Raw genomic sequence first — 24,290 nt, 5'->3', positions numbered from 1 at the left:
CCTCTAGTATAAGCCAGCAGGATACTTAAGGGGACATCTGATGATATATGAGCTCTTCAGAATCAGCCTTGGTACATGTTGTTAGAAGACATGTAGTTGGAGTAGGGGGAAAATTATTGGAGATCAGAATCCTATGTATGAGAGGCAGGAAGTCAGATTGCGATTTTGGCCAAGGTATCTCTTCTTTATATTCAGTGTGGGTAAATCATAGTGTTTAGTTCTTCTAGTAGTGCATAAAAGGTAATACCCAATGCTGGTGGAGATATGAGGTGTTCTACCATCTTCTAGGTGATCCAGGAGGATGTGGCCTCCTTAACTGTTTACAACAGATCATTGTATCTAAGATTGTTGAAGAAACTGTAGTATTGAGTTACGCCAAGGATCTCCCATGCTATTTAACATCTATGTAAAGCGTCTGGGGGCCATCATCAGAAGATTTGGGTTGCAGTGCCACCAATATGCGGATGACACTCAGCTCTATCTCTCATTTAAGTCCTCACCGGAGTTGGCTGTGGATACTATTTCCAAGTCCCTGGAGTCCGTAAGTGAATGGATGGGAGGAAACAGGCTGAAACTGAACCCCGACAAGACCGAGGTACTGCTTGTGGGAGACAAGAGAAGATTGGGAGATATTGACCTGGTGCTGAATGGGTAAGATTGCCCCTAAAGGACCAGGTTCGCAGCCTCAGGGTCATTCTTGACTCCCAGCTGTCCATGGAGGCTCAGGTGTTAGCAGTGAGCCGGGCAGCTTGGTATCAATTACATCTGATACAGAGGCTGCGACTCTATCTTCCGGTCCATCTGCTCCCACGGGTAGTGCATGCCCTGGTCTCCTCTCGCTTAGACTACTGTAATGCACTCTACGTTGGGCTACCCTTGAAGACAGTTTGGAAATTACAACTGGTACAGAATGCGGCGGCACGGCTGATTAAGAACGGCCGCCGCCGGGATCATATCACTCCAGTGCTAGAAGACCTACACTGATTACCAGTTGTCTACTGAGCCCAATTCAAGGTGTTGGTGTTAACCTTTAAAGCCCTATACAGTTTTGGTCCAGCCTATCTAAAGGAGCGCCTCCAGCATCACCAAATATGCCGCCTGACAAGATCAGCCTCACAAGACCTTCTCTCGGTCCCACCAGTGAAAACAGCTAGGCTGGTGCGGACCAGAGAGAGGGCATTCTCGATTGTGGCCCCCACCCTCTGGAACTCTCTCCCATGTGATCTTCGCCATGCCCCCTCCCTGGTAGGTTTTCGCCAAGGATTAAAAACGTGGCTGTTTCAGCGGGCATACAGGATTCCTAGGTAATTTTAGTTTTATAACGTACAGATGTGGGTGGGCTGATTAACTGAAGACTGATGTTATAATTGTATTTATATGTTGTATCTTATTTTAATCTATGTATGCCGCCTAGAGTGGCCGTTCATTCGGCCAGATAGGCGGCCTAAAAATAAAATTTTATTATATTATTATTATTATTAAGTTTTTCATCCTGAGGGCCACATTCCCTTCTGGTCAACCTTTTAGGGACCACATGCCGGGGTGGGCAAGACCAGAGCTCAAGCATACATTCCAGCCAGGTAAAACATTAAAGGAGGGTGTGAACCAGGGCTGGTGATGAATGTGGCTGCGGAGAATTATGAGGGCCAGATAGAGGGACCTGAAGGGAACTGTAGCTCTGTGAGAGGAATACATGTCTCCTAACCACTCTCAGCACCCATCACAAACTGCAGGTCCCAGGATTCTTTGGGGAAAGCCATGACTGTTTAAAGTGGTATGATACTGCTCTTAATGTATAGTACAGATGGGGTCTATGTTTGTAGTGACTTATACTATCTAGAAGGAACAGATACCACTACCAGAGGAAATAACAGATCTTGTGGACAATATTACCATTAGTATACAAAACAGCTCTCAAGAGCTATTTAAAAAAGCAGATGTGGATGATATAATTGTGCTCCTAATTGTATTCCAAGCTATATCTGCATATTGTTATATCTATTGTTCTTCTTTGTTTAAACTTGATTTTAAAATTAATATCATCCTTGGCCTTCAGGATAAGATGGAAAATAAAATATAAATGAAATGATCTGATAAATGATTTATTTCATTAAAAGGTGGCAAAAAATCTATTCAGGATTTTGATGACAGTCAAAAAAGAAAAAACTGTAGGACAAGATTTGCTAAGTTCATTCAGAAACAAGCTTCCAGTCTAGTTCATTAGAAGAGAACCTTTGGTCCCATGGGCCTAATTAGGCCTGCAGGCCTCTTAATTTGGCCTGTGAAGTTATTTTGGGCAAACCACGCCTACCAGTAGACAGCTATTATTCTATTCGTATGCACTACAGCAGCATTAAGATCGATAAATTCACTTGTAAACCCTCCTTCTAGTCCATGCAGCCTCACCTACCAAGAGTAAGCACATAGAATTATAACAAAATTGGTAGTCTAGTAGTGGAACTGCATTTGCAATGCTGCCTTTGAAGATGGCTCAGAAAGTGCAGATTCAAAACATAGCAGAAAGACTACTGCCAGTGTTTTATCAGCTGCGCTGCCTCCAGGTCCATTTCCAACACCAATTCAAAGTGTTGGTTTCGAACTTTTAAAGCCCTTAAAATGGCTTAGGACCAGGACATCTGAAAGAATGTTTTCTCCCACATATACCTACTTGAACCTTGAGATACTCTTCTGAGGTCCTGCTCCAGGTGCCCTCAACAAATACAGTGATGTGGCCAGCTACCAGAGAAAGGGCCTTTTTGGTGGTATTGTCCCAGCTGTGGAATGGCACCTTCTTTATGGTCATTCCGGTGCCAGATTAAGACATTTTTATTTTGTGATTTATTGCTTTGAACCACATTTATGTGCTGTGTAATTTTTTAGTAATCTGGATTTATTTTTCATTCTTCTGGAAAAGTTAGGGTACAAGTTGTTATTTTATTATTTGGATTTTGTATTGTATTTTATCATTTTATAACTAGGAGCTGCCCAAACAACAAAGATGTTGGGCAGCCTTATATAAATATAGGAAGCAAGTTAGTAAGCTAATAAATAAATAAATGTCTTCACTCTCTCCCCCCTCCCATTTCTCCATTACAGGTAACTTAATTAGTTATACTTAATGTTGGTTGCCATCATGCCATTACTTCACTCCATGTATATTGGTTCTCTTTAAAATTATTTTGCATGTTATACAATTGTGAAATAATCCTTCATTTTAATTCATAGATCCTAAACAGACATACTGTAGTCACAAAATGTGTCTGAATGTTTATTGCTGAAGATTCTTTTTTGTACACATGCTAGGGCTGATGACAAGATTTGACTTGTATCTGTAGCTTTGGGAAGCATCCTGATCAGTTTTGGAACTACTCCATGTCTTTCCCATTTGACTTGTTATTCAGGACTGAATTAGATCTGTAAAAATCAACACTCACTCTTCCCACCCCCAATTCACTATAAAGGGGAATCTAAAAATGGCAGTAACATTTTTTCTTTTCACAGAAATGGGAGAAATTGCCAGGCATATGGGCCATTCAGAGTGGACTGAGCATGCCAAATTGTAGGCAGATATACCTAGGGATTTTTGTACAGGGCACCTTTAAAGTTTGATTTTTTAAAACAAAGGAAAAATCTATAACTTTTTCATTTTTGCCAGAAATGGATGCAACTAGCAAGCATGGTCACCACTTGTGAAGCCTGCCAAACTTTCCAATGAACATGTGTCCATTGACTTGCATAGGGGAAGGGGTAGTGGGAAAATAGAATAAATCCCCAGGAAATACTGGGTTGTGAACAATGTCAAACACACAAACACACACATATGCAAGAACTATGTTATCCCAAATCACTGTGATTGGAGTGCCCTGAGAAAATAATTCAATATGATTAAAAGCTAGGCCTGACTGTCAAAATGAAATACTCATCCACTTCTCCAACCCCTCTCTCTGGGCATTTCTGCAAGTACCTTGCTTTAATTCCTCAAAAATGGTTGTGTGTTTTTTGGATAGCTGAGGCTACAAAGCTTGTTGTTGTTGTTATGTGCCTTCAAGTAGATTACAAGTTATGGCAACCCTATGAATCAGTGACCTCCAAGAGCATCTGTCATGAACCACCTTGTTCAGATCTTGTAAGTTCAGGTCTGTGGCTTCCTTTATGGAATCAATCCATCTCTTGTTTGGCCTTCCTCTTGTTCCACTCCCTTCTGTTTTTCCCAGCATTATGGTCTTTTCTAGTGAATCATGTCTTCTCATGATGTGTCCAAAGTATGATAACCTCATCATTTTAGCTTCTAGTGACATTTCTGGTTTAGTATGTTCTAACACCCAATTATTTGTCTTTTTCGCAGTCCATGGATGCGCAAGGCTCTCCTCAAACACCACATTTCAAATGAGTTGATTTTTCTCTTCACTTTTTCACTGTCCAATTCTCACATCCATAAATAGAGATCAGGAATACCATGGTCTGAATGATCCTGACTTTAGCGTTCAGTGATACATCTTTGCATTTTCTAGTTTTCTCATAGCTGTCCTCCCCAGTCCTAGCTTTCTTCTGATTTCTTGACTGTTGTCTCCATTTTGGTTAATGACGGTGCCAAGGTATTGATAATCCTTGATAAATTCAATGTCCTCATTGTCAACTTTAAAGTTACATAAATCTTCTGTTGCCATTACTTTAGTCTTCTTGGCATTCAGTTGTAGTCCTTTCATCAGCATTCATTTCAAATCATTACTGGTTTCTGCTAGTAGTATGCAGTTGTGTGCATATCTTACATTATTGATATTTCCCCTCCAATACATCTTATTAATGGTATGATCATACTTGGAAAGTTGAGAATCTTCCCCAAATTACCCTGATTTGCCTCATAATTTGAGGTACACACAAAGCCAGCGTATACCCCTAAGACATGCAACATGGACTTAGCTTTCTCCCAAAAAAGTAAGACCTAAGCAAAGAGAAATCAACACAGCTGATTCATACAATCAGCTAATTAAAAAAACCAAACCAATGTGTCAATCAATATATGCAATAATTGTGTGCAAAGCTTTTCATAATTTCATATAACAAGGTGATGATTATGTGAGCAGTTGTGCCATTTGTGCCTTAACAGGGCAATCCTATTAATGCCTACTCAGAAGTAAATCTCAGTGTGCCTTACTCCCAAGTAATTACGTATAGTAGGGCTCTCCAGATGTTGGTGGACTACAACTCCCATCACCCCTGACAATTGGCTATGTTGTTTGGGAGCCAATTGCAACAACATTTGGAGGGTCACAAATTTGCCACTCCTGATTTATAGGATTGCAGACTAAGCTATGCCAAGACTGACAGACAATTTTTAGCTGCAATATGTTTAGACCAAGCTGTAATTCCAAAGTAGCCACATTTTGGCGGATTTGTAACTTGTAGATGTTGCCCTAAATATTGCAGTCTCACTCAGATATTACATGTCACTCAACATACCAGATGTTTGCATATACTAAATTTAGGCTATCAAACTATAGCACAAAGACCAAATTACAAATGGCTGCTGACCTCAAAAACTGTATAGTGAACAATGTTTGCTGAAACTTATGCGGCGGTGCTATTGCTAACTGGGGCAACATGTTACCCTGTTGCTGAAAGAATTGCACTGGCTGCCCATTAGCTGTCCGGCAAAGTTCAAGGTGTTGGTTTTGGTGTACAAAGCCTTATAGATAATGAAACCAGGATACTTGAAAGATCATCTTACCCCTTATGTATCCAGTCAATCACTGTGCTCTGCAAGTGAGGGCCTCCTGCAGATACCGTCTTATCAGGAGGTCTGCTCCACAAAGCATAGGAAGTGAACCTTTAGTGCTGTGGCATCTGTCCTTTGGAATTCACTCCCTTTAAACATTAGACAGATGCCTTCTCTATTGTCTTTTTGGTGCCTAATGAAGAACTTTCTCATTCAACAAGCCTTTTAAGTAGAGACCTTATCCCAGTCTGCATCTGTGTTGGAACTGCTTTTTAAGATGTTTTTAAGATGTTTTGTTTTTAAAGATGTTTTATAAATGTTTTTAGTGTTTTATTGCCTGTTTGCCATCCTGGGTTCTTTTGGGGAGGAAGGACAGGATATAAATTTAACAAATAAGAATGCTTTCAATAGCAAGCTCTTTAGCATTCTGGAAAATCTTTACAGATTTTTTTTTTATAAACCTTTGTTGCTGCTGCTGCAGCTGCTTCTTTTTCTTCTTCAATATACAGGAAGAATTATACCACAAAGCATCTGATTTTCAGTGGATCGAAAGGTCTGCCAGTATAAAGCAAAAAAAGAATAAGGGGAGTGGAAGGAGCATCAGCTATGAGGAAAACCAAGTAGAGTGAAAGCATGAATGTTGCTAAGAAAAATAGCATAGAAGAGGCTGATGTGTTTTATAGAAATGACACTAGGAACTTACAGGAAAAAGAAGTGAAAATGGGAAGCTGTTGAGAGGATTTGGAATACCAGCTGAAAATGGCATTTGTGGGAAACAGAAAAATATGTGGCTTAAATTATTTTCTTTCCAGGATGTGCTCCTTCTCTCACACCTAATTTCAGCCTGTTGTAATTCCTCTCTCGATTCTGTTCCCATGTGTTGGGGATGAGGAACATGTAGCCCTCCATATTTGTTGGACTCCAGTGTCCATTAGCTCCAGCCAGCATGGCCAATGGCCAGCATGATAAGACTTATAGTCCAGAGGTCTGGAGGACCACAGGTTTCCCATCCCAAACCTATGGCATCTACTCTAGCCCCATTCTAGCCTAGGATTCTGTGTCTTTAACAATGTCATCTCAGGCACCATCTGCTGTCCTATCACTGGTACCTCATGTGTTGAGTTCATGTGTCACACAGCTGTTAAAAACACAGAATCCTTTTCAGAGAGAGAGAAGTGTGAGTATCCTCTTGACCCACATTCTCAAATGGACCAATTTAATTCTGAAAGCTATTCCTTGGTCAACATCAGTGTTGCTCCTCTGCATTTCTCTCCAGTCCCTCTGATAGTTTTTGGTACTCTTGCCTGCCCGCACACTGAACAGTCTCTTCCAGGAGTCTCTGAGGGCAGCTGGCCTCTGTCAGTCATCTTCTGCCTGTAGAAACAGCCTTCCCTCAGAGAATACTGACAAATTTTCATCACCTTGTTAATTGTGGGAATTCCCAGATGGATAAGAAAACCAGACAGATGGAAGTGAAATTATAGCATGAGCCACAGCAAATGCTGCTGCAAACACCATGGGAAATATACCTGCAATAGAAGAGGGTGCATAGGTGCTCTCTTTCTCAACAGTGTGCTGTTATATGAGCTCCCCAATTCCCTCAGCTATGAGAAGTCCATTGGCGAGGCTGGAGGTTTTATTTTCCTTTAGCATGACAGACCACTGGAGATGTGGGGTACCTGTGTAATATTTGATTTCATTGCACTTCCACAAGCAGAGACTATTGGAAATAAGCAGACTCCTTCGAAATGCACTAAAACGGAGAGTCTTGCATCAGGTTCCTAAAGAGCCACGATTTGCCCATTTTCAACTAATTAAATACAGTTAAACTCCCCGCTCTCTGCTTGCCTCTCTCCAGTCAAAACTATCACTTTTCAGGCGTTACACTAAATGCACGCAAGTAGGGCGAGTGGAATCGGGACCTTGGTACATTCATATTTAGGCGTGGCTAGGTCCTCCGCAGGTTCCTCAGGGTGCCCAGCCAACCGGGGGGCGGGGAATGTTTCCCCATTAAAAACACGCGCAGTGAAATCATCTGCCGAAGGCTGCAAGCCTATGCACCCACTTACGTTGGTGTAAGTCTCATTGAACTTTGTGGGGCTTAACTCCCGAGTAAACGTTAGTCTTCCATTGCCCGACTCCTTGGTTAAATAAAGCCCCCAGTCCCTCCGCGGTCACCCGTTCCCAGGGCAAGACTCGGAACAGTTATTTCCCAACTTTTCAGAACCAACGACAGGGACAGGGCAAGGGGGACGCAGAAGAACAACCGCGTTTAAAAATCTGCGAGGCCACTCGGAACCGGGGAAGGTGCTGCTAGTGGTGTGGTGACGCGAGAGGGTCACACGTTAAGCCCCCGCCGCCTCCTTTTCAACCTCGTCTTCTCTCTTCCTCGGTCTGGCTGCGCTTAAGCAAGAAGCTTCTGGCAGCCGAGAGAAGGCTTGTGAAGGCGCGAACTTGATTTGGGCGGCGGTAGAACTTTTTGTCCATAGGCGGCAGCTGGCTGTGGAGAGCCGCGGGATGAATGTGAGGGACGCAGCCCTTCCATTGCGCCAACCTGCAGGCTGGTGGAATGAATGGAATGGGAGAGCGCGCGCGCGCCCCTCGTTTCTAGCTGCCGCCGCGTGTGTCCCTCCCTCCCAGCCTGCGCGCGCGAATGTGTGCCTGCCGCTCTCTCCGCCTGCCTTTCTTCTTGTGGCCCCCGTTGCCAGCCAGTGCCGCAAGAAGCCGTTTTGCGCGGCACTCGCTACTACGGGCTGCAGCTCGACCACCGCCTCCTTTCCCGGCACTTTGGTGCCTCCTTTCCCTTGAGCTTTGCTCTCGCTCGCCTCAGGGGGTCCCCTCGGCTTTTCCTTTTTGTTTCTAACCCCAGCCCCGCACCTCTGCCGCCGCCCCCGCCGCTGCCGCTTTCTTGGGTCTCTTCTCCTGATTCCTTCGTGGTCTCCGCCGGCGCCGCCTGGACTTTGCCTTGTCATGTCAAGATGGAAGGCAGGAGCGACTGGCTCGCCTCCTCGTCCCGACCTGAGGGCTTCGAGCACACGAGGGTGAAGAGCAGACCCCGCGAGCCCTCACCCAGCCTGACCCGAGTGGGCTCCAACTTCTACAGCGCCGTCAAGCAGCAGGACTACAGTGGCAGCGTCTGGCTGAGGAGGAAGGACAAATTGGAGCAGGTAAACCACTTTTTGCTGCCTCCTAAAACACTTGACTGGCCCTCATTCGTCTTCCCAACAACCCTGCCAGGCAGGCCCTTCTTTGCCCTCATTGTACTGGTGGAGATCTGAGATGGAACCAGAGCTTCTTGACCACCCAGAGAGGTTTTGATCAAGGAAGGGCTTGCACCCAGGACTCTGTAGGGTGCTGATCCAATGTGATATCAAGGTTGACTCTCAGCACAGGCTGTCCCAACCCAATGCCTCACCTCAGAATACCTAAAGAGCAGTAACCACCTTCATGATCATGGTATCTCCTCTGCAAGGTGTGGTGGTCTTGGGATGAGGGTCCTGATCCCTATGGCTGCAGTCTGATGCACAATGGCTTGGACGTAAGCCCCACTGAATTGAGTGAGGCTTTCTTCCAAGTAAACATGCATGGGGCTGATCCATAAAAGTGAGAAAATATGATCACCTTCTCTTTAGGATACAATGTCCAAATAGTTTAGGTTGCCTGCATCTCAGCCCTTCCAATTTGTGAACACACTTTATGTTTCCCAGTGTTCTCTGTACATATAAATGCTTGGTTCCCACCCCCATTCTTTAGACTACTGTCTATGGCAGACCAATTTCACATCCCCTCTGCATGTGCATGAAAGGGACAGCTTCACCTCATAGATGGGAAGTTGTAGCCCCTTTTATGATGTTGCAGAATTCCCTTCCAAGTGAAAGCATATTGGAATGTTACAGTGATTACAATATGTGTTGTTTTTGCATTCCTTATTTCGAGGTGCAAGCATTCTGTATTCTAGACATGCTTTCCCCATCCTCTATGTGAGCTTTTAAGGCAGAATGAGGTAGATTTCTTTCCAAGATTAATTTCTGCAGCAGCAATGCATGTTAACTAAGTGGGTTTTGGGACCAGCGAGAAGCTGTGGCTGGTTGCAATGAATATTTTATGGAGATTTTAAAGTGCTTGGAAGTATTCCAGTGGTTCGGATGTTTCAGAGCAATAGACTGTATTGTTCTTGTTCTTATGTAATTTGTAGTATTAAAGATTTGGATGAATGGCATCATTAAAAAGAGTATTAGAGGAAGTCAGACTTTCCCCCCCTCTAGCCACAGATACAATGTTTGCTGCATGCTATTGGGGAAGCTCTGTTGGTTTTTACAATGCAGCAGTTCAAAGCTGACTTTATGATACAGAAGACAACTATGCTGATTTTATAAAATACACACACACACAATTCTTTTAATGCAAACAAGTTTCTTGAAGGAAATCACAGTATATTTTGTAGACTGATTGACATATTCAAGTGCTTACACATTATTGACACATTGTTAGAAACTGAATTGGTGCCAAATGATGTAATCCAAAACACAAAGGTACAGCAGTACAATAACTGAAAGGTGCAAAAAGTATTACGTTCCTTATCTTTGTTGTTAGGTGCCTTCAAGTCAATTATGACAAGGCAGCCTTTCCCAACTGGTGTGCTTCCAGATGTTGTTAGACCGCAACTCCTTTCACCCTCAGCCATTGGCAATGCTGGCTGAGGCAGATGGGAGTTGTGGTCCAACAACATCTGGAGGCACACTGGTTGGGAAACGCTGACTTAAGGCGACCATACGAATCGGTGACCTCCAATAGCATCTGTCATGAATCGGTAACCTCCAATAGCATCTATCATGAACCACCCTGTTCCGATCCTGTAAGTTCAGGTCTGTGGCTTCCTTTATGGAATCAATCCATCTCTTGTTTGGCCTTTCTCTTGTTCCACTCCCTTCTGTTTTCCCCAGCATTATTGTCTTTTCTAGTGAATCATGTCTTCTCATAATGTGTCCAAAGTATGATAACCTCCATTTCATCATTTTAGCTTCTAGTGACAGTTCTGGTTTAATTTGTTCTAACACCCAAGTATTTGTCTTTTTCGCAGACCATGGTATGCGCAAGGCTCTCCTCAAACACCACATTTTAAATGAGTTGATTTTTCTCTTATCTGCTTTTTTTACTGTCCAACCTTCAAATCCATGCACAGAGATCGGGAATACCATGGTCTGAATTATCCTGACTTTGGTGTTCAGTGATACATGTTTGGATTTGAGAACCTTTTCTAGTTCTCTCACAGCTGCCCTCCCCAGTCCTAGTCTTCTTCTGATTTCTTGACTATTGTCTCCATTTTGGTTAATGATTGTGCCAAGGTATTGATAATCCTTGACAAGTTCAATGTCCTCATTGTCAACTTTAAAGTTAGATGAATCTTCTGTTATTACTTTAGTCTTCTTGACGTTCAGCTGTAGTCCTGCTTTTGTGCTTTCCTCTTTAACTTTTATCAGCATTCATTTCAAATCATTACTGGTTTCTGCAAGGAGTATGGTATCGTCTGCATATCTTAAATTATTGATATTTTTCCTTCCAATTTTCACACCTTCTTCATCTTGGTCCAATCCCGCTTTCCGTATGATATGTTCTGCATACAGATTAAACAAATAGGGTGATAAAATACACCCTTTCCGATGGGGAACCAATCGGTTTTTCCATATTCTGTCCTTACAGTAGCCTCTTGTGCAGAGTATAGATTGTGAATCACGACAATCAGATGCTGTGGCACCCCCATTTCTTTTAAAGCATTCCATAGTTTTTCATGATCTACACAATCAAAGGCTTTGCTGTAATCTATAAAGCACAGGATGATTTTCTTGGTCCGTTCCATTATCCAACGTATGTTTGCGATATGATCTCTGGTGCCTCTTCCCTTTCTAAATCCAGCTTGGACGTCTGGCATTTCTCACTCCATATATGGTAAGAGCCTTTGTTGTAGAATCTTGAGCATTACTTTACTTGCCTGGGATATTAAGGCAATAGTTTGATGATTACTGCATTCCCTGGGATCCCCTTTCTTTGGAATTGGGATATATAGTGAACGCTTCCAGTCTGTGAGCCATTGTTTAGTTTTCCATATTTCTTGACAAATTTTTGTCAAAATTTGGACAGATTCAGTCTCAGTAACTTGTAGCAACTCTACTGGTATGCCATCTGTTCCTGGTGATTTGTTTCTTCCGAGTATTTTAAGAGCAGCTTTCACCTCACATTCTAAAATTTCTGGTTCTTCATCATATGGTTCCTCCATGAATGAATCTGTCATCCTGGCATCTCTTTTATAGAGTTCTTCAGTGTATTGCTTCCATCTTCCTTTTATTTCATCTCAGTCAGTCAGTTGTTCCCCTGTAGATTATTCAACATCCCTACTCTTGGTTTAAATTTCCCTTTACTTTCTCTAATCTTTTGGAATAAAGCTCTTTTTATTTTCCTCTTCTATTTCTGTACAATAACTATTATAATAGTTGTCTTTAACCCTACATACTAGTCACTGTATTGTTGCATTTAGGGTTCTAACCGTGTTTCTATCGCCTTTTCCTTTTGCTTTCCTTCTTTCTTTAACCATTTTAAGAGTTTCATCAGTCATCCATTGAGGTCTTTCTCTCTTTTTAACTATAGGTATTATCTTTTTGCATTCTTCCCTGTTAATGTCTCTTGCTTCACTCAATAGTTCTTCTGGTTCTTTGTCAACTAAGTTTAAAGCCTCACACCTGTTCCTTATTTGATCTTTATATTCTCCTGGGATGTTATTTAAATTGTATTTTGGCATTATGATTGCTTTGTTGTTTTTCTTTAGCTTTACTCTGATTTTCGATATGACCAGTTCATGATCTGTACCGTAGTCTGCTCCTGGTCTTGTTTTTGCACAAAGTATGGAACTTCGCCATCTTCTGTAAGTAATCAGTTTGATTCCTATATTGACCATCTGGTGATGTCGACATGTACAGTCGTCTTTTCAGTTGCTCAAAAAATGTGTTGGCAAGAAACAAATTATTGGCTTCACAGAATTCAATAAGTCTTTCTCCTGATTCATTTCTGTCTCCTAAGCCCCATTTCCCCACAATTCCTCATTCTTCTCTATTCCTTACTTTTGCATTCCAGTCTCCCATGATTATCAGCACATCTTGTTTTGGTGTGTGATCAATTTCCTCCTGTACTTCTGCGTAAAATCTCTCCAGTTCTTCTTCTTCTGCATTTGCCATTGGAGCGTAGACTTGGATGATGGTTATGTTAATAGATTTCCCATTTAATCTCATTGATATCACTCGCTCAGACCTTGCGTTGTAGCTCCTAATTGCTCTTGCTACATCACTTCTCACTATTAAAGCAACCCCGTTTCTTCTTAATTTCTCATTTCCTGCATAAAATGTTGCCCGATTGAAAATGTCCCATTCCAGTCCATTTTAATTCACTCACGCCAAGTATTGTAATATTGATACATTCCATTTCTTTCTTGACGATTTCTATCTTTCCCTGGTTCATGCTTCTCACATTCCATGTTCCTATTGTGTGCTTTGTACAAGTCCGGACTCTCCTTTCTCATCTGTGCACATCAGCCTCTGGGCTTCCTTTTGGCTTTGACCCAGCTGCATCATTAGTCACAGCGCTACTCGTACTTGTCCTTTCTTCTTCCCCAGTAGCTCAGCGAGTGACTTCTGACCTAGGGGTCTAATCTTCCAGCACTATCTCATGTTGCATTTTGGATACTCTGTTCATAGAGTTTGTGTGGTAAGAGGTATTCAGAGGTGGTTTACTATTGCCTTCCTCTGAGTTTGGATGCATCTTAGTTTGGTGTCTCAGCTTTGACCATTCTGCCTTGGGTGCCCCTGCTAGGAGTCTAGCCTCTTGGTCTAAACTCCTGACGGCTTTGCTCTCAGCTTCTTCAACACTCTCAAACACCCTCACCTTACTATCAATAAACAACTAGATAATTGCAATATAAATCTGATATCTGAGAATTAGCCAAACAGGAACATTTGCATCATAACATAGTACTCAGGGATGTATCTGTCTGGGGCTTTGGGTTTTTTTAGACCCCTTGCTTTTTTGGGAGCAGGGTCCCAGTAGGGTCCCTGTGTTTCCAGCATCCTACAAGCCAATCCTGAAAGGAGAGTGTGTTAGCCACTGAAAAGAGTCTTCTTCCTTGCCCTTTCCTGCTGATTGGACCAATCAGAGTGAAAGGAGGTGAGTCAGCCACGAACAGACTCTTCTCAGTAGCTAACGCTCTACCCTTTCATGCTAGGGACATCTATTGTGGAGGAAGGCATTTACTAGGATTTCATTCTCAACCTTTTTGGAATGCTCTGGGGGATTTTCCATTGGCTAGAGCTAGCAATCCTGTCAAGGCTCTTGTTATGAAATGGCAAAATGAAGTGATGACTCTCCAATGCTGCAGAGCTCATTTTGTTCCTTGGTAGTCCCAGGAATTTTGGATGATGTAGCAGTGGAACAGTAGCTGGAGTACAAGTGGTGGAAATCAATACATTAGCGTACATAATCATGCCTACTGTGTAGCTGTGTGGGAAGTGAAGAAGGTACATTTCACTGCCTGCATTACATCCTGAAGTAGACATCCAGTGAAGCCCATTAGCTACTGGGCTAAGTTCAGGGTTCTGGTTTTGGTATACAAAGCCCTATACAGCTTGGGACCAGGATACCTGAAAGATCATCTTACCTCTTATATACCCAGTCGATCACTGCACTCTGAAGGTGAGGGCCTCCAGCAAATGCCATCTTATCAGGCGATCTGTTCTGTACAACATAGGAAACAGACTTTTAGTGTTGTAGCACCTACCCTTTGGAATTTCCTGCCCTTAAATGTTAGACAGGAGCCATCTCTGTGATCTTTTCAGCACCTACTGAAGACCTTCCTCTTTCAACAAGCCTTTTAAGTAGAGATCTTATCCCAGTCTGCATCTGTGTTGGAATTGCTTTTTAAGATGTTTTGAAAGGTTTTTTAAAAAAATCTTTTAAAATATGTTGTGTTTTAATATGTTTTGTTTTAATATATTTTAGTGTTTTTGTTTGCCATCCTGGACTCCTTTTGGGAGGGTGGGATATAAATGTAATTAACAACAAGAGCTACTAGATGGGAAAGACCTACACAATTAGCTCCATCCATAAAGTTGCAGTAGTTGCACAAATATTGAAGCTATATGAGACAACACCACAATGAAGCTGTTCTCATATCCTTAGTGTGTGTGAAAAAGTTTATAGCAGAGAAGGAAAACTTCGATAACATAAAACAGACGTTAAAACAAAAGAGTTGCATGGTTGGCAATGTTGAAAACCTGAACGTTTCACAAAAGAATTCCATGGCTGATGGAGCTGATAACTTGGAAGTGTCACAAAAGCAAAAAAGATAAAGATCTTCATATTAGCAAAATGCAGTAAATCATTACCTTCTCCAGCAAATTGTCTGCTATGACTGGAATTATTTGTGAGTCAAATTGAGCAAGATAACTTTTCGGCTGAATGTAAATGATTTTTAACCCTTTTATATAATAAAAAGATAGCTTAGAAATAAGACAATAAAGAGCATAACATCCTACATACAGTTAATGCAGCATGATCACCAAAGTCTAAGAATGAACAGACCATGACAAAATTGGAATATCAATTTTTCCACATTCAGTTACCTCAGTAGGTCTATATTTTCACTGGTGAATGCTAGTTCTCCTGGGTTCAGTTCTCAGTGTTGCTCCAAGGAGGATTCAGTTTCAGATGAATCACAGGTCACCCCATCCAGGAGAATCCTTGGCACCCCTGTTGCTTTCTTGAAACTGTTTTCAGCTACCTCCCTGCCTGGCTTGAGGATGTGGCTTTCTCATAATCTTCAGACTTCCCTGTAGCAGATGACTCCCCTGTAGCTTTTCCTTCTTCATACAGGAACATGTGAATTTAGAAACACTAAAGACTGATATTGACAAGACTAGCTCCTTTGCCAGTGAATGCATAGGGTCGAGGGTTCTTGCTTTCTCCCTTCCCCCATGTCTACACAGAGTCCTTGTATGTCGAACATTAGTTCACCTAAGCTCACAGGTTATCAACAGCAGTCTTCTAGTGTAGGTTGAGAATAGAGAAGATCCCATTCAAAAATTCTTGAGTCTTGGGAGGTACTAGACATTTTCTATTTGGGAGTCAAACTTCAGAGAGCAGAACTGTCTTTTTAATATCTTGCACACTACAACTAATAAAATGCATTCTAGATGGCCTTAGCCATAATTGCAGAAACAGAAAAATAAAAATGTATATGTCACAATGAAGGAAGTTGCTGGATATCCATTTAACATCGAAGTATAAGACTCTGGAGGCACATCTTAGTTAAGTTATAATAGATGAAGGACTGAGTTAAATTCTACCACAGAGCCAAAATTACAAAGTATGTGGAAATACATGTCATGACACATCACCCATCAGATGTCATGGATGGAATAGATGGATGGTTCTTTTCTGCTTTCTTTGACCCCCACTATAGCGAGCAGAGGGAGATCCTGAGTGCTATAAAACCTAGCCTTTTATACACTTTCTTATCAAGGAAGAGAATTGTTCCTATGGCCTTATCAATTATGCTGTCCACTAGGGGCACCATTTGCTGCCTCCTGGAAGCAGCACTTGCTGCCTCCCAGAAACACTCCATATCAGGAGCTTCCTCTCACTTCATATTGACAGTTACCATGTCACATTGGCTGTTTGCCCATACATTTTATCTTATATCGTACTCTGCTTTATAAGAAAACATAGCTTTGTCTAAAAGGAAGGGTTGAAGAAACCCTTTTTAGAAAGAGAACTTATTCCACATATGCACTACTAAGCTACAAGCCATTATAAGCTTATGTAAATGATTTCAGCACATTTTATGCACATTTTAAACCATTATCTGGGCTATCCTATTACAAGGCCCTTTAAAGGATTGCAAACAGTTCTTGGGTGTGTGTGTGTCAGAGCCACTAGATGGTCAAGCCTTGCCAGCCTTTTTAACACAGAACAAGAAAGAGAAACATGTCTCAAATATGCCAAAACGAGGACACGTTTTATTGTACATAGATATGTCTGACACATTGCGGTACAATTGCTTTTATCTAAGGCTTCTCTGTAATAAATAATAGTACAACAGCTGCTAAACCATGCGTATAAAACTTTTTGGAAATTTTAAAAATACACTCATAAATTATAAAACCTCATATTCAGATGAAATTTAAAATTAATGAACCTATTTAAACTAAACCAGCCATATCTTATAATCCATATAAACACACCCACTCTCTTATTTCTTTGCAAACTTGAGCAAGAAACCTTTGTTACAAAAGAACTTCCATAGCAAAAGCTCCAAGAGACCCACCTTGAACTGCAAAACTAAGTACTTACAAGCAGACCCAAATAGCTTAATGAAAAAAATGAAAAGAAAGGGATCATCACCAAATTACCAGCTGATTATTGCATTAAGGAAATAGTTGTGAAAGGGATGTTTGTAAAAGAGTACATTTTTATACAGTGGATATTGGCTTATCCATACATGATATAACAGTTAAAAGAGGAGAAGAATCCAACTCCTCATTCAGGCCCTGAGAGACCACCATTTTTACTTCAGGATCCACTGTATTTCCTTTTAAATACATATTTCATGTGCCTGGTGAACTTGTTCACTGCCCAGAGCTGAAAATCTGCTAGTGCATAGCTATAGTCCAAAAGATGGTTCATCAAAGGAGTACCAATCCTATTGTTCCTGATGTTGCCCACATCATGCTCTCCTGTTCTTATTTTGAGCATTCTTGATGTTTTACCCACATAAAACTTTTTGCAAGTATTTCATTACTGGTGTTACATGTAGTAAAAGTTTTGAGATAATACACAATGAATGATCCCTGAAATCTGACCCTTTGCACATATACTTACAGTATATACAAAACCCAGATATGGGTGATGGCCTCTTAGTTTGGTAACTCCTGGTAAGACAGGTTGAAATACAGATGTGTTTTTTTCTCTAATTGGCTGCTGGTTAAAATCTCTTTAATATTTTTCGTTCATTTAAATGAAACAAGAGGTTTAACCTCACAGCCTGTTATATCTTTCAGAATATGCCAGTATTTTCTTATATTATTGTGTAAAATACTGGTCACATAATTAAATGCTAGATGGCAGTTCAATTAGTTTGAGGATCTCAGCTTACATGTAACCAAAATGTTATCATGTGCCTTACTGGCTGCTCTCTTAAACCTGTTTTCAACTACGTTCTTTGGAAAACTTCTCTCAAAAAGCTGGTTACTTAGCTCTGTGGATTCATGGGGAGGGAGGATTATCTGAAAAACAATTGCGTATCAGTCTAAGAAACTATCCATATTCCTTCTAAGAGAACTAGGATGTGAACTGTCCTTTTTAAGGCTTCAAATGACCTCTGGTCTTTTGTAGATATAATGTCTTTCTACTGCTGAGCAAGCAAAGTGCAGTCAGAGAGATCTATGGTTCTGATTGCTGCTCACTAGAACTTGTCATGACTAGGCTTGCCTTGCCTTGACCTGCCTTGTCATACTTTAACTTACCTCAGCCTGACTGACTTTGACCTGACCTACTTGACTGAGCCTGACTTACCATTCTTTGACCCACAGTAACCTGGCCTATCTTGACTCGTCTTAACATAACCTGACTAACAACAACCTGGTCTGCTTGACTGGATCTCATTTTCTTCCACCTGAATCTGCCTGACTTACCTGCTTCTTCCCTTGTATGCCCCAAGCTCTGACAAATCAGGATAGTAAGAAAGAGGAATATTGAACATTCTGACACTGGGCAACCTCCTTTCACTTCTGGAGGCCTCTTGGTCCCCCAGACCTATACTGTACCCAAACATCATCAATGGCAACATGGTTGGGAGTTGGAGTTGCTTCTGTCTCTCAGTGATGGATCACACATGTAGAAATCCCTTTCCATCTGTATCAGCCTTCAGATTCATCTACCACTTGCTTACTTGACCAGGTCATATTTCTGACCAGCAGGGAGCATAGCAACACGGCCAGCTCCAAGCATGACGGAGCCCTTGGGCACCACCGTGCCCTGGGTCTCTCCGCTCCCCTTCCATGATCCGCAGAAACAGCCATGGGAGGGATCGCAGGACAGGAGCTTCTGAGCCGCCTGCCGTCCCGTCCCATCCCCCCCGCTTCACCTACCTTTCTGCTTTTTTGCGGATGCGTGCACTGCATGTGTAACGCGGATTGCTGCCATCAGCCAAGATGGCGGCAGAGGCTTCAGCCCCTTAGGGAAACCTCAGCTGCCATCTTGATTGATGGCAAACTGCAAAAAACAGCGGAGAAAAAGGTAAGTGAAGCAGGGAGACAGCGGGTAGTTCGGAAGCTCTTGTCCCACAATCCGCGGCTCTTGCCCTGCTTCCATGGATTGCGGAAGGAGAGCGCAGGGCCCTCTGTAGCTCCAGGGGCCGTCGGGCCAGTGCCCAACCTGGCCACCCTTTAGAACCGGCCCTGGATAGCAAACCTCCTTAGGATGGATCAGATGACCCATTCTGTAGTGACTGTTCTAGTGAATTTCAGTTAGCCACACTGGGATAAAAATGAAACAGGCTTGCCTGAAGCTTTCTAATGAATTTTGATAACATGATTTCTAATGAGCTTTTTTTTTAAGTGCTGCTTTGCAGCATGATTGTCATCATGTGATGATCCCCTCTACAGCCACATTCTATGGGATCTCACAGTACAGTAGGGCCCCGCTTATACGGCGGGTTAGGGACCAGGCCCCCACTGTAAAGCAGAAATTGCCGTAAAGCGGAACCCATTGACTTTAATGGGTCGCATCGCGCAAAAATGACATGGCAAAACGGCAAAATCAGTTTTAAAACAGGGAATTTCTCCTGATTGAAAGCCGCCTCATCAGCGAACGCCAGAAAGCGGAAAGCCGGAAAGCGGGGCCCTACTGTATGGTGACTGCAAAATTGGTCAGCAACTCAGTATCTTCAACTCTTGTGCCTCTCTTCCCTCATATAACTTTGAACATGAGAACATTTAACCAAGTAGGGGTTCCTAACTTGCTGTGCTGAAATCTGCCCTCCGGTTTCTCAAACTTTTTCCCCCCTATGAAAGAGGCTTCCATTTTTCTGCCTCATTCGCAGAGCTTGGAAGTAATTCAATACAAGTAACAATTTTTTGTAATTCATTACTTTTTTGAGGAACGAGTGGGTAATTCCTTTACATTTTGATTGTAATAGAACTAGGAGTAATTTGATTACTTTTGTGGAGTAACTGTAATGTTTCCAGCATTACTTTTGAGCATTATTTGGGGGGAGGAAGCAGGGGAAGTCTTTTGCTCCTCTGATTTGTGGATGAAAATCATGTGCCTCAAACTGGGCTTCTGTGCAGCATCACTCTTCCCTCATGCTCTGTGGGTGGGTAAGAGGCGATGAGGGAGGAGGTGGAGAGCGAGACGGGTGGAGTGGAGAAAACAATGGATGATGGTGGAGAAGAATGGAGTGGAGTGAGAAAGGAGTCAGAGGGCAAGAACATGGATAAAGGAGAAGGAGGCAGCAGCAGAATGGAGATAAAGAACTGTGGAGGTGAAAGATGACAACGTGTGTGTGTGAGAGAGACAGAATACTGTGTTTGCACTTGGCATACAAAGTGGCCTCCAGCACTCTCTCTGGCTACTGTGCTGCATTTGCAGTATTTTAACTTTTTTGCATCTCTGGGGAAAATGTTTGCTTGGGTGAATGTCCCTTAGTTGGTAGCAGGGCAGGGTCCGGAAGGTGGTTAAATGAGAGAGATTATGCCTGCTGGCTGAGGGGGGGCTTCTGAGTAGTGGCCTCTGCCTCCCTCCCCACCTCCCTTACCAGAGACCACCATTGCTATCTTATTGATAAAAAGAATTATTCTACTACCTCTGTACGTGTGTGTTTATTTTTAATGTTGTTTCATGCTACTTAGATGTGCAGCAGCCAAGGCCAGCACCTTGTAGGAGTTTTATTTTAAAAAAGTAACTGAAATGTAATTGCAGTGATTACTTTTGAGAAAAAGTAATGTTACTTTCAGAGCAATTGTAATTGTAACGGTAATTTCTACTTTTTGGGCCATGTAATTGTAACTGTAATTTATTACTTTTAAAAAGTAATCTTCCAAGCTCTGCTCATTCTCAGGGCACTCATTCACAATATGTAGGTGGGGACAGGGTTTTGAGCAAGGGTGCTGTTTGTGTTTTTCTTTCCAGTAAACATTTCTTCAGCACTCTGTATCCATCCTGGCTGTCCATGCTTCCTGATCTGAAAAAAGGCCCATGGGATGAATTACCACATGATGTCTTCCCCTCAGTTTTAATTGAATAAGGGAAGGCTGCAAAATGCAGACCACTGGTGAGATTATTTGTAAACTGAAAGAAATGACATCCACAAACACCCCTCTGCCACATCAGAAGTAAGGTAAGGTAAGCATGACAAAATCCCTGCACTCCACCACTGGGAATTTCACTGAAATTTCTCATGCCTTTGATAATATTCCAATGCAATTTCTTTACTTATTAATTGATGGAGAATGTTTAAAGAAAGAAAACAGGAGAAATTTCTGGTACAGTAATATTAATAACCACAGCTTAACATTTGCTCTTTTGAAAGTGAAGATTTGCCCAGAATAGTCAATGACTGTTTGTAGAAATATTGGTACAATCCAGAGAAATTTCAGTTATATTTTGAGATTAAAATTAATTAATTGAAGGGCAAAAGAGGCTGCAGGGTGAAGGGGGAATTAGTAAAAGTCATCCCCCCCAACCTCCCCCTGAGTGGGTCCAAGCCAATAATTTTTGATGTAGTCAATATTGTTACATTTTTAAAATGCATCTACATTTGTAGATAAATATTACTATATTTTAAAGTACAATAGAGGCATAAGCTTATTAAATTTCTGGTTCAGCTTGGTTTATTATAACTGCATTCTTTCTGCAAGGCTCTAATTCCATGTGCTTTTCTAAAACAATAAAAACAGTAGGGGTCATTTTCAAGTTATGATTTTTCTTGGTATTTACAATAATAATTACAATAATCACTGTTCTAGAAAAGGAGAGAAAGAATAAGATGCTAAAAATTTAATGATAGCTTAGGGTGCAAAACAGACCACCTTTGTACCAGGTTCAGAGGGGATGGGTTGGACTGGGCAGAGGTGCCACTCCATCTAGCCCTGCTGGCCTCCATCTGTGGATGATGGCAATGTCATTCTTCCACTGTGGAGCTGCTCTTTTCACCCACTGAACATGCTGACAGGCAGAAGTGCCACCAGCAGACAGCCCCAAAAAGCAATACCAGGGGTAGGGAGAGGCTCAGCTGGCCTGGGATTCATTGGCCAGACCCACAGCCATCACATGATGGCAATGGGCCCAATCTGGGTCTGATCACTATGGCAGCTTCAGGCTGACACAGTAATTTGCCTGTCCACCCACCTTCCCAGAGCTTGGAAGTAATTAGTTACAAAAAAATTACTTGTAATTCATTACTTTTTTGAGGAACGAGTGGGTAATTCATTTACATTTTGACTAATAGAATGAGTAATTTTATTACTTTTGAGGAGTAATTGTAATGTTTCCAGCATTACTTTGGGGCATTACTTGGGGGAGGGGGAAAGCAGGGGAAGTCTTCTGCTCCTCTGATTTGTGGATGAAAATCATGTGCCTCAAACTGGGCTTCTGTGCAGCATCGCTCTTCCATCATACTCTGTGGGTGGGTAGGAGGTGACGAGGGAGTAGGTGGAGAGCTAGATGGGGTGGAGTGGAGAAAACAATTGTTTTAAAAAATGAATGGTGGTGGAGAAGAATGGAGTGGAGGGAGAAAGGAGCTGGAGGGCAAGAACATGGATAAAGGAGGAGGAGTCAGGAGCAGAATGGAGATAAAGAACTGTGGAGGTGAAAGATGGCAACGTGTTTGTGTGTGTGTGTGGCCTTCGCCACCCTCCTTGGCTACTTTGCTGCATTTACAGTGTTTAACCTATTTTTTGAATCTCAGGAAAAATGTTTGTTTGGGTGGGTGTTCCTTAGTTGGTGGCAGGACAGGGTCTGGGAGGTGGTTTAATGACCGAGAGATTATGCTTGCTGGCTGAGAGTGTGTGTGTGCAGTTGGTTTGATGTGCAAAGATCTGAGTAGTGGCCTCTGCCTCCCTTCCCATCTCCCTTACCAGCAGAGAGACCACCGCTGTTATCTTATGGATATTTTTTTTTATTCTACTACCTCTGTATGTGTGTGTTTATTTTTAATGTTGATTTAGGTGTGCAGCAGCCAAGGCAATCTTGTAGGCAATCTAGTTTTTTTTAATAACTTAAGTGTAATTGTAGTGATTACTTTTGAGTAACGGTAAAGTAATAATTCCTTTAACAATTGTAATTGTAATGGTAATTTATTCCTTTTGGGGCCATGTAACATTAATTGTAATTTATTCCTTTTTAAAAGTAATCTTCCAAGCTCTGCACCTTCCACCCTGGCCATCATGTGTGGTAGTGCTGCAGATGTGGTAGTAGTTGCCCTACACCATTAAAAGTCTGTATAAAGGGATGAACATACAAAGCTAATGTTTCCGTTACTGTTTCTCTTTTACTGAATTGCAAAGTCTTATGTTATGAATCATTCATACATTATACACACTTTATATCGTATTTTCTTAATTAAAGTAGTTGAGATCATAATAGACTGATTCTATGGCCCCACTGTGTTGGGCAGCTGCTACACCAATGCCTATACCGGCATAATGTAGTTAGAATTCTTTCTTTTTCTTTTTAAACATGTGATTTTTGTTTGAAAATGTAAATATAGGCAAGAAAAAAGACCACCACATGACAACTAGTTAAGAGGGAAACAATACTTGCCAATTACATTCTGTGCATTCCCAGCATCAAAACAGTAAGCAAAACAATAGTTGTAGATGCAAAAGTTAATGAAGCAACATCAATAGGCATTTGCACAGTATTCTTAGAAATTCCAACAACCAATCTCAATGCCCTCCACTGACATCTCCAATTTTGCCATGCAAGAAAGGAAAGAATCAATGCAAGGTAACCGCAGCAATGCATGATGGCATCACTTTACCCAATACATATTACACACAACTTCCCCCACAAAATACAGTAGGGCCCCACTCATATGGCGGGTTATGTTCCAGACTCCTGCCTAAAAGCGAAACCTGCCTAAAAGTGGAACTTTGTCAATAAAATGGTGCCTGACACCCAAAAAACGCCGTAAAAGCGGAACAAGCGCCTTACGACTGGGGCCTTACTCTAATTGAAAGCCACCGTATTAGTGGAATGCTGAAAAGCGGGCTGCTGAAAAGCAGGGCCCTACTGTACAAGAATTCTTCCAGGAACAGGCAACAGTGGCTTCCACTATCAATACCTTCTATAAACCACTAGTCAAAGTTCTATGTAGACCTAGAGTTTTCCCAGGAAAAGGGTGTGAGCCCTCTTGGGGTGTGGGTGCCAATGAACACACAAATTTTTTTGTAACAACACATGCATGGTGTACAATATTACTTATTGTACTTTGTTGTTTTATGTTGTTAACCACCCTGGGATCAAGTTATGAAGG

General features: G+C 41.9%; 1 protein-coding gene across 1 annotated transcript in view; it reads left to right on the top strand.

The window, feature by feature from the left end:
- Positions 1–8,461: 8,461 nt before the first annotated feature.
- The window catches only part of PLD5 (phospholipase D family member 5), a 182,077-nt gene continuing 166,248 nt past the window's right edge, over positions 8,462–24,290 (top strand). The window contains exon 1 of the mRNA XM_061626400.1: positions 8,462–8,883. Within this exon, the coding sequence (XP_061482384.1) occupies positions 8,695–8,883 (189 nt within the window). The 5' untranslated portion in view covers positions 8,462–8,694. The remainder of the gene's footprint in view (positions 8,884–24,290) is intronic.

This window comes from Rhineura floridana, chromosome 4, assembly GCF_030035675.1.
Source record: "Rhineura floridana isolate rRhiFlo1 chromosome 4, rRhiFlo1.hap2, whole genome shotgun sequence".
In the NCBI taxonomy this organism is placed as follows: Eukaryota; Metazoa; Chordata; class Lepidosauria; order Squamata; family Rhineuridae; genus Rhineura; species Rhineura floridana.
The sequence above is the reverse complement of the archived record's forward strand: the minus strand, read 5'-3'. Positions and strand labels throughout refer to the sequence as shown.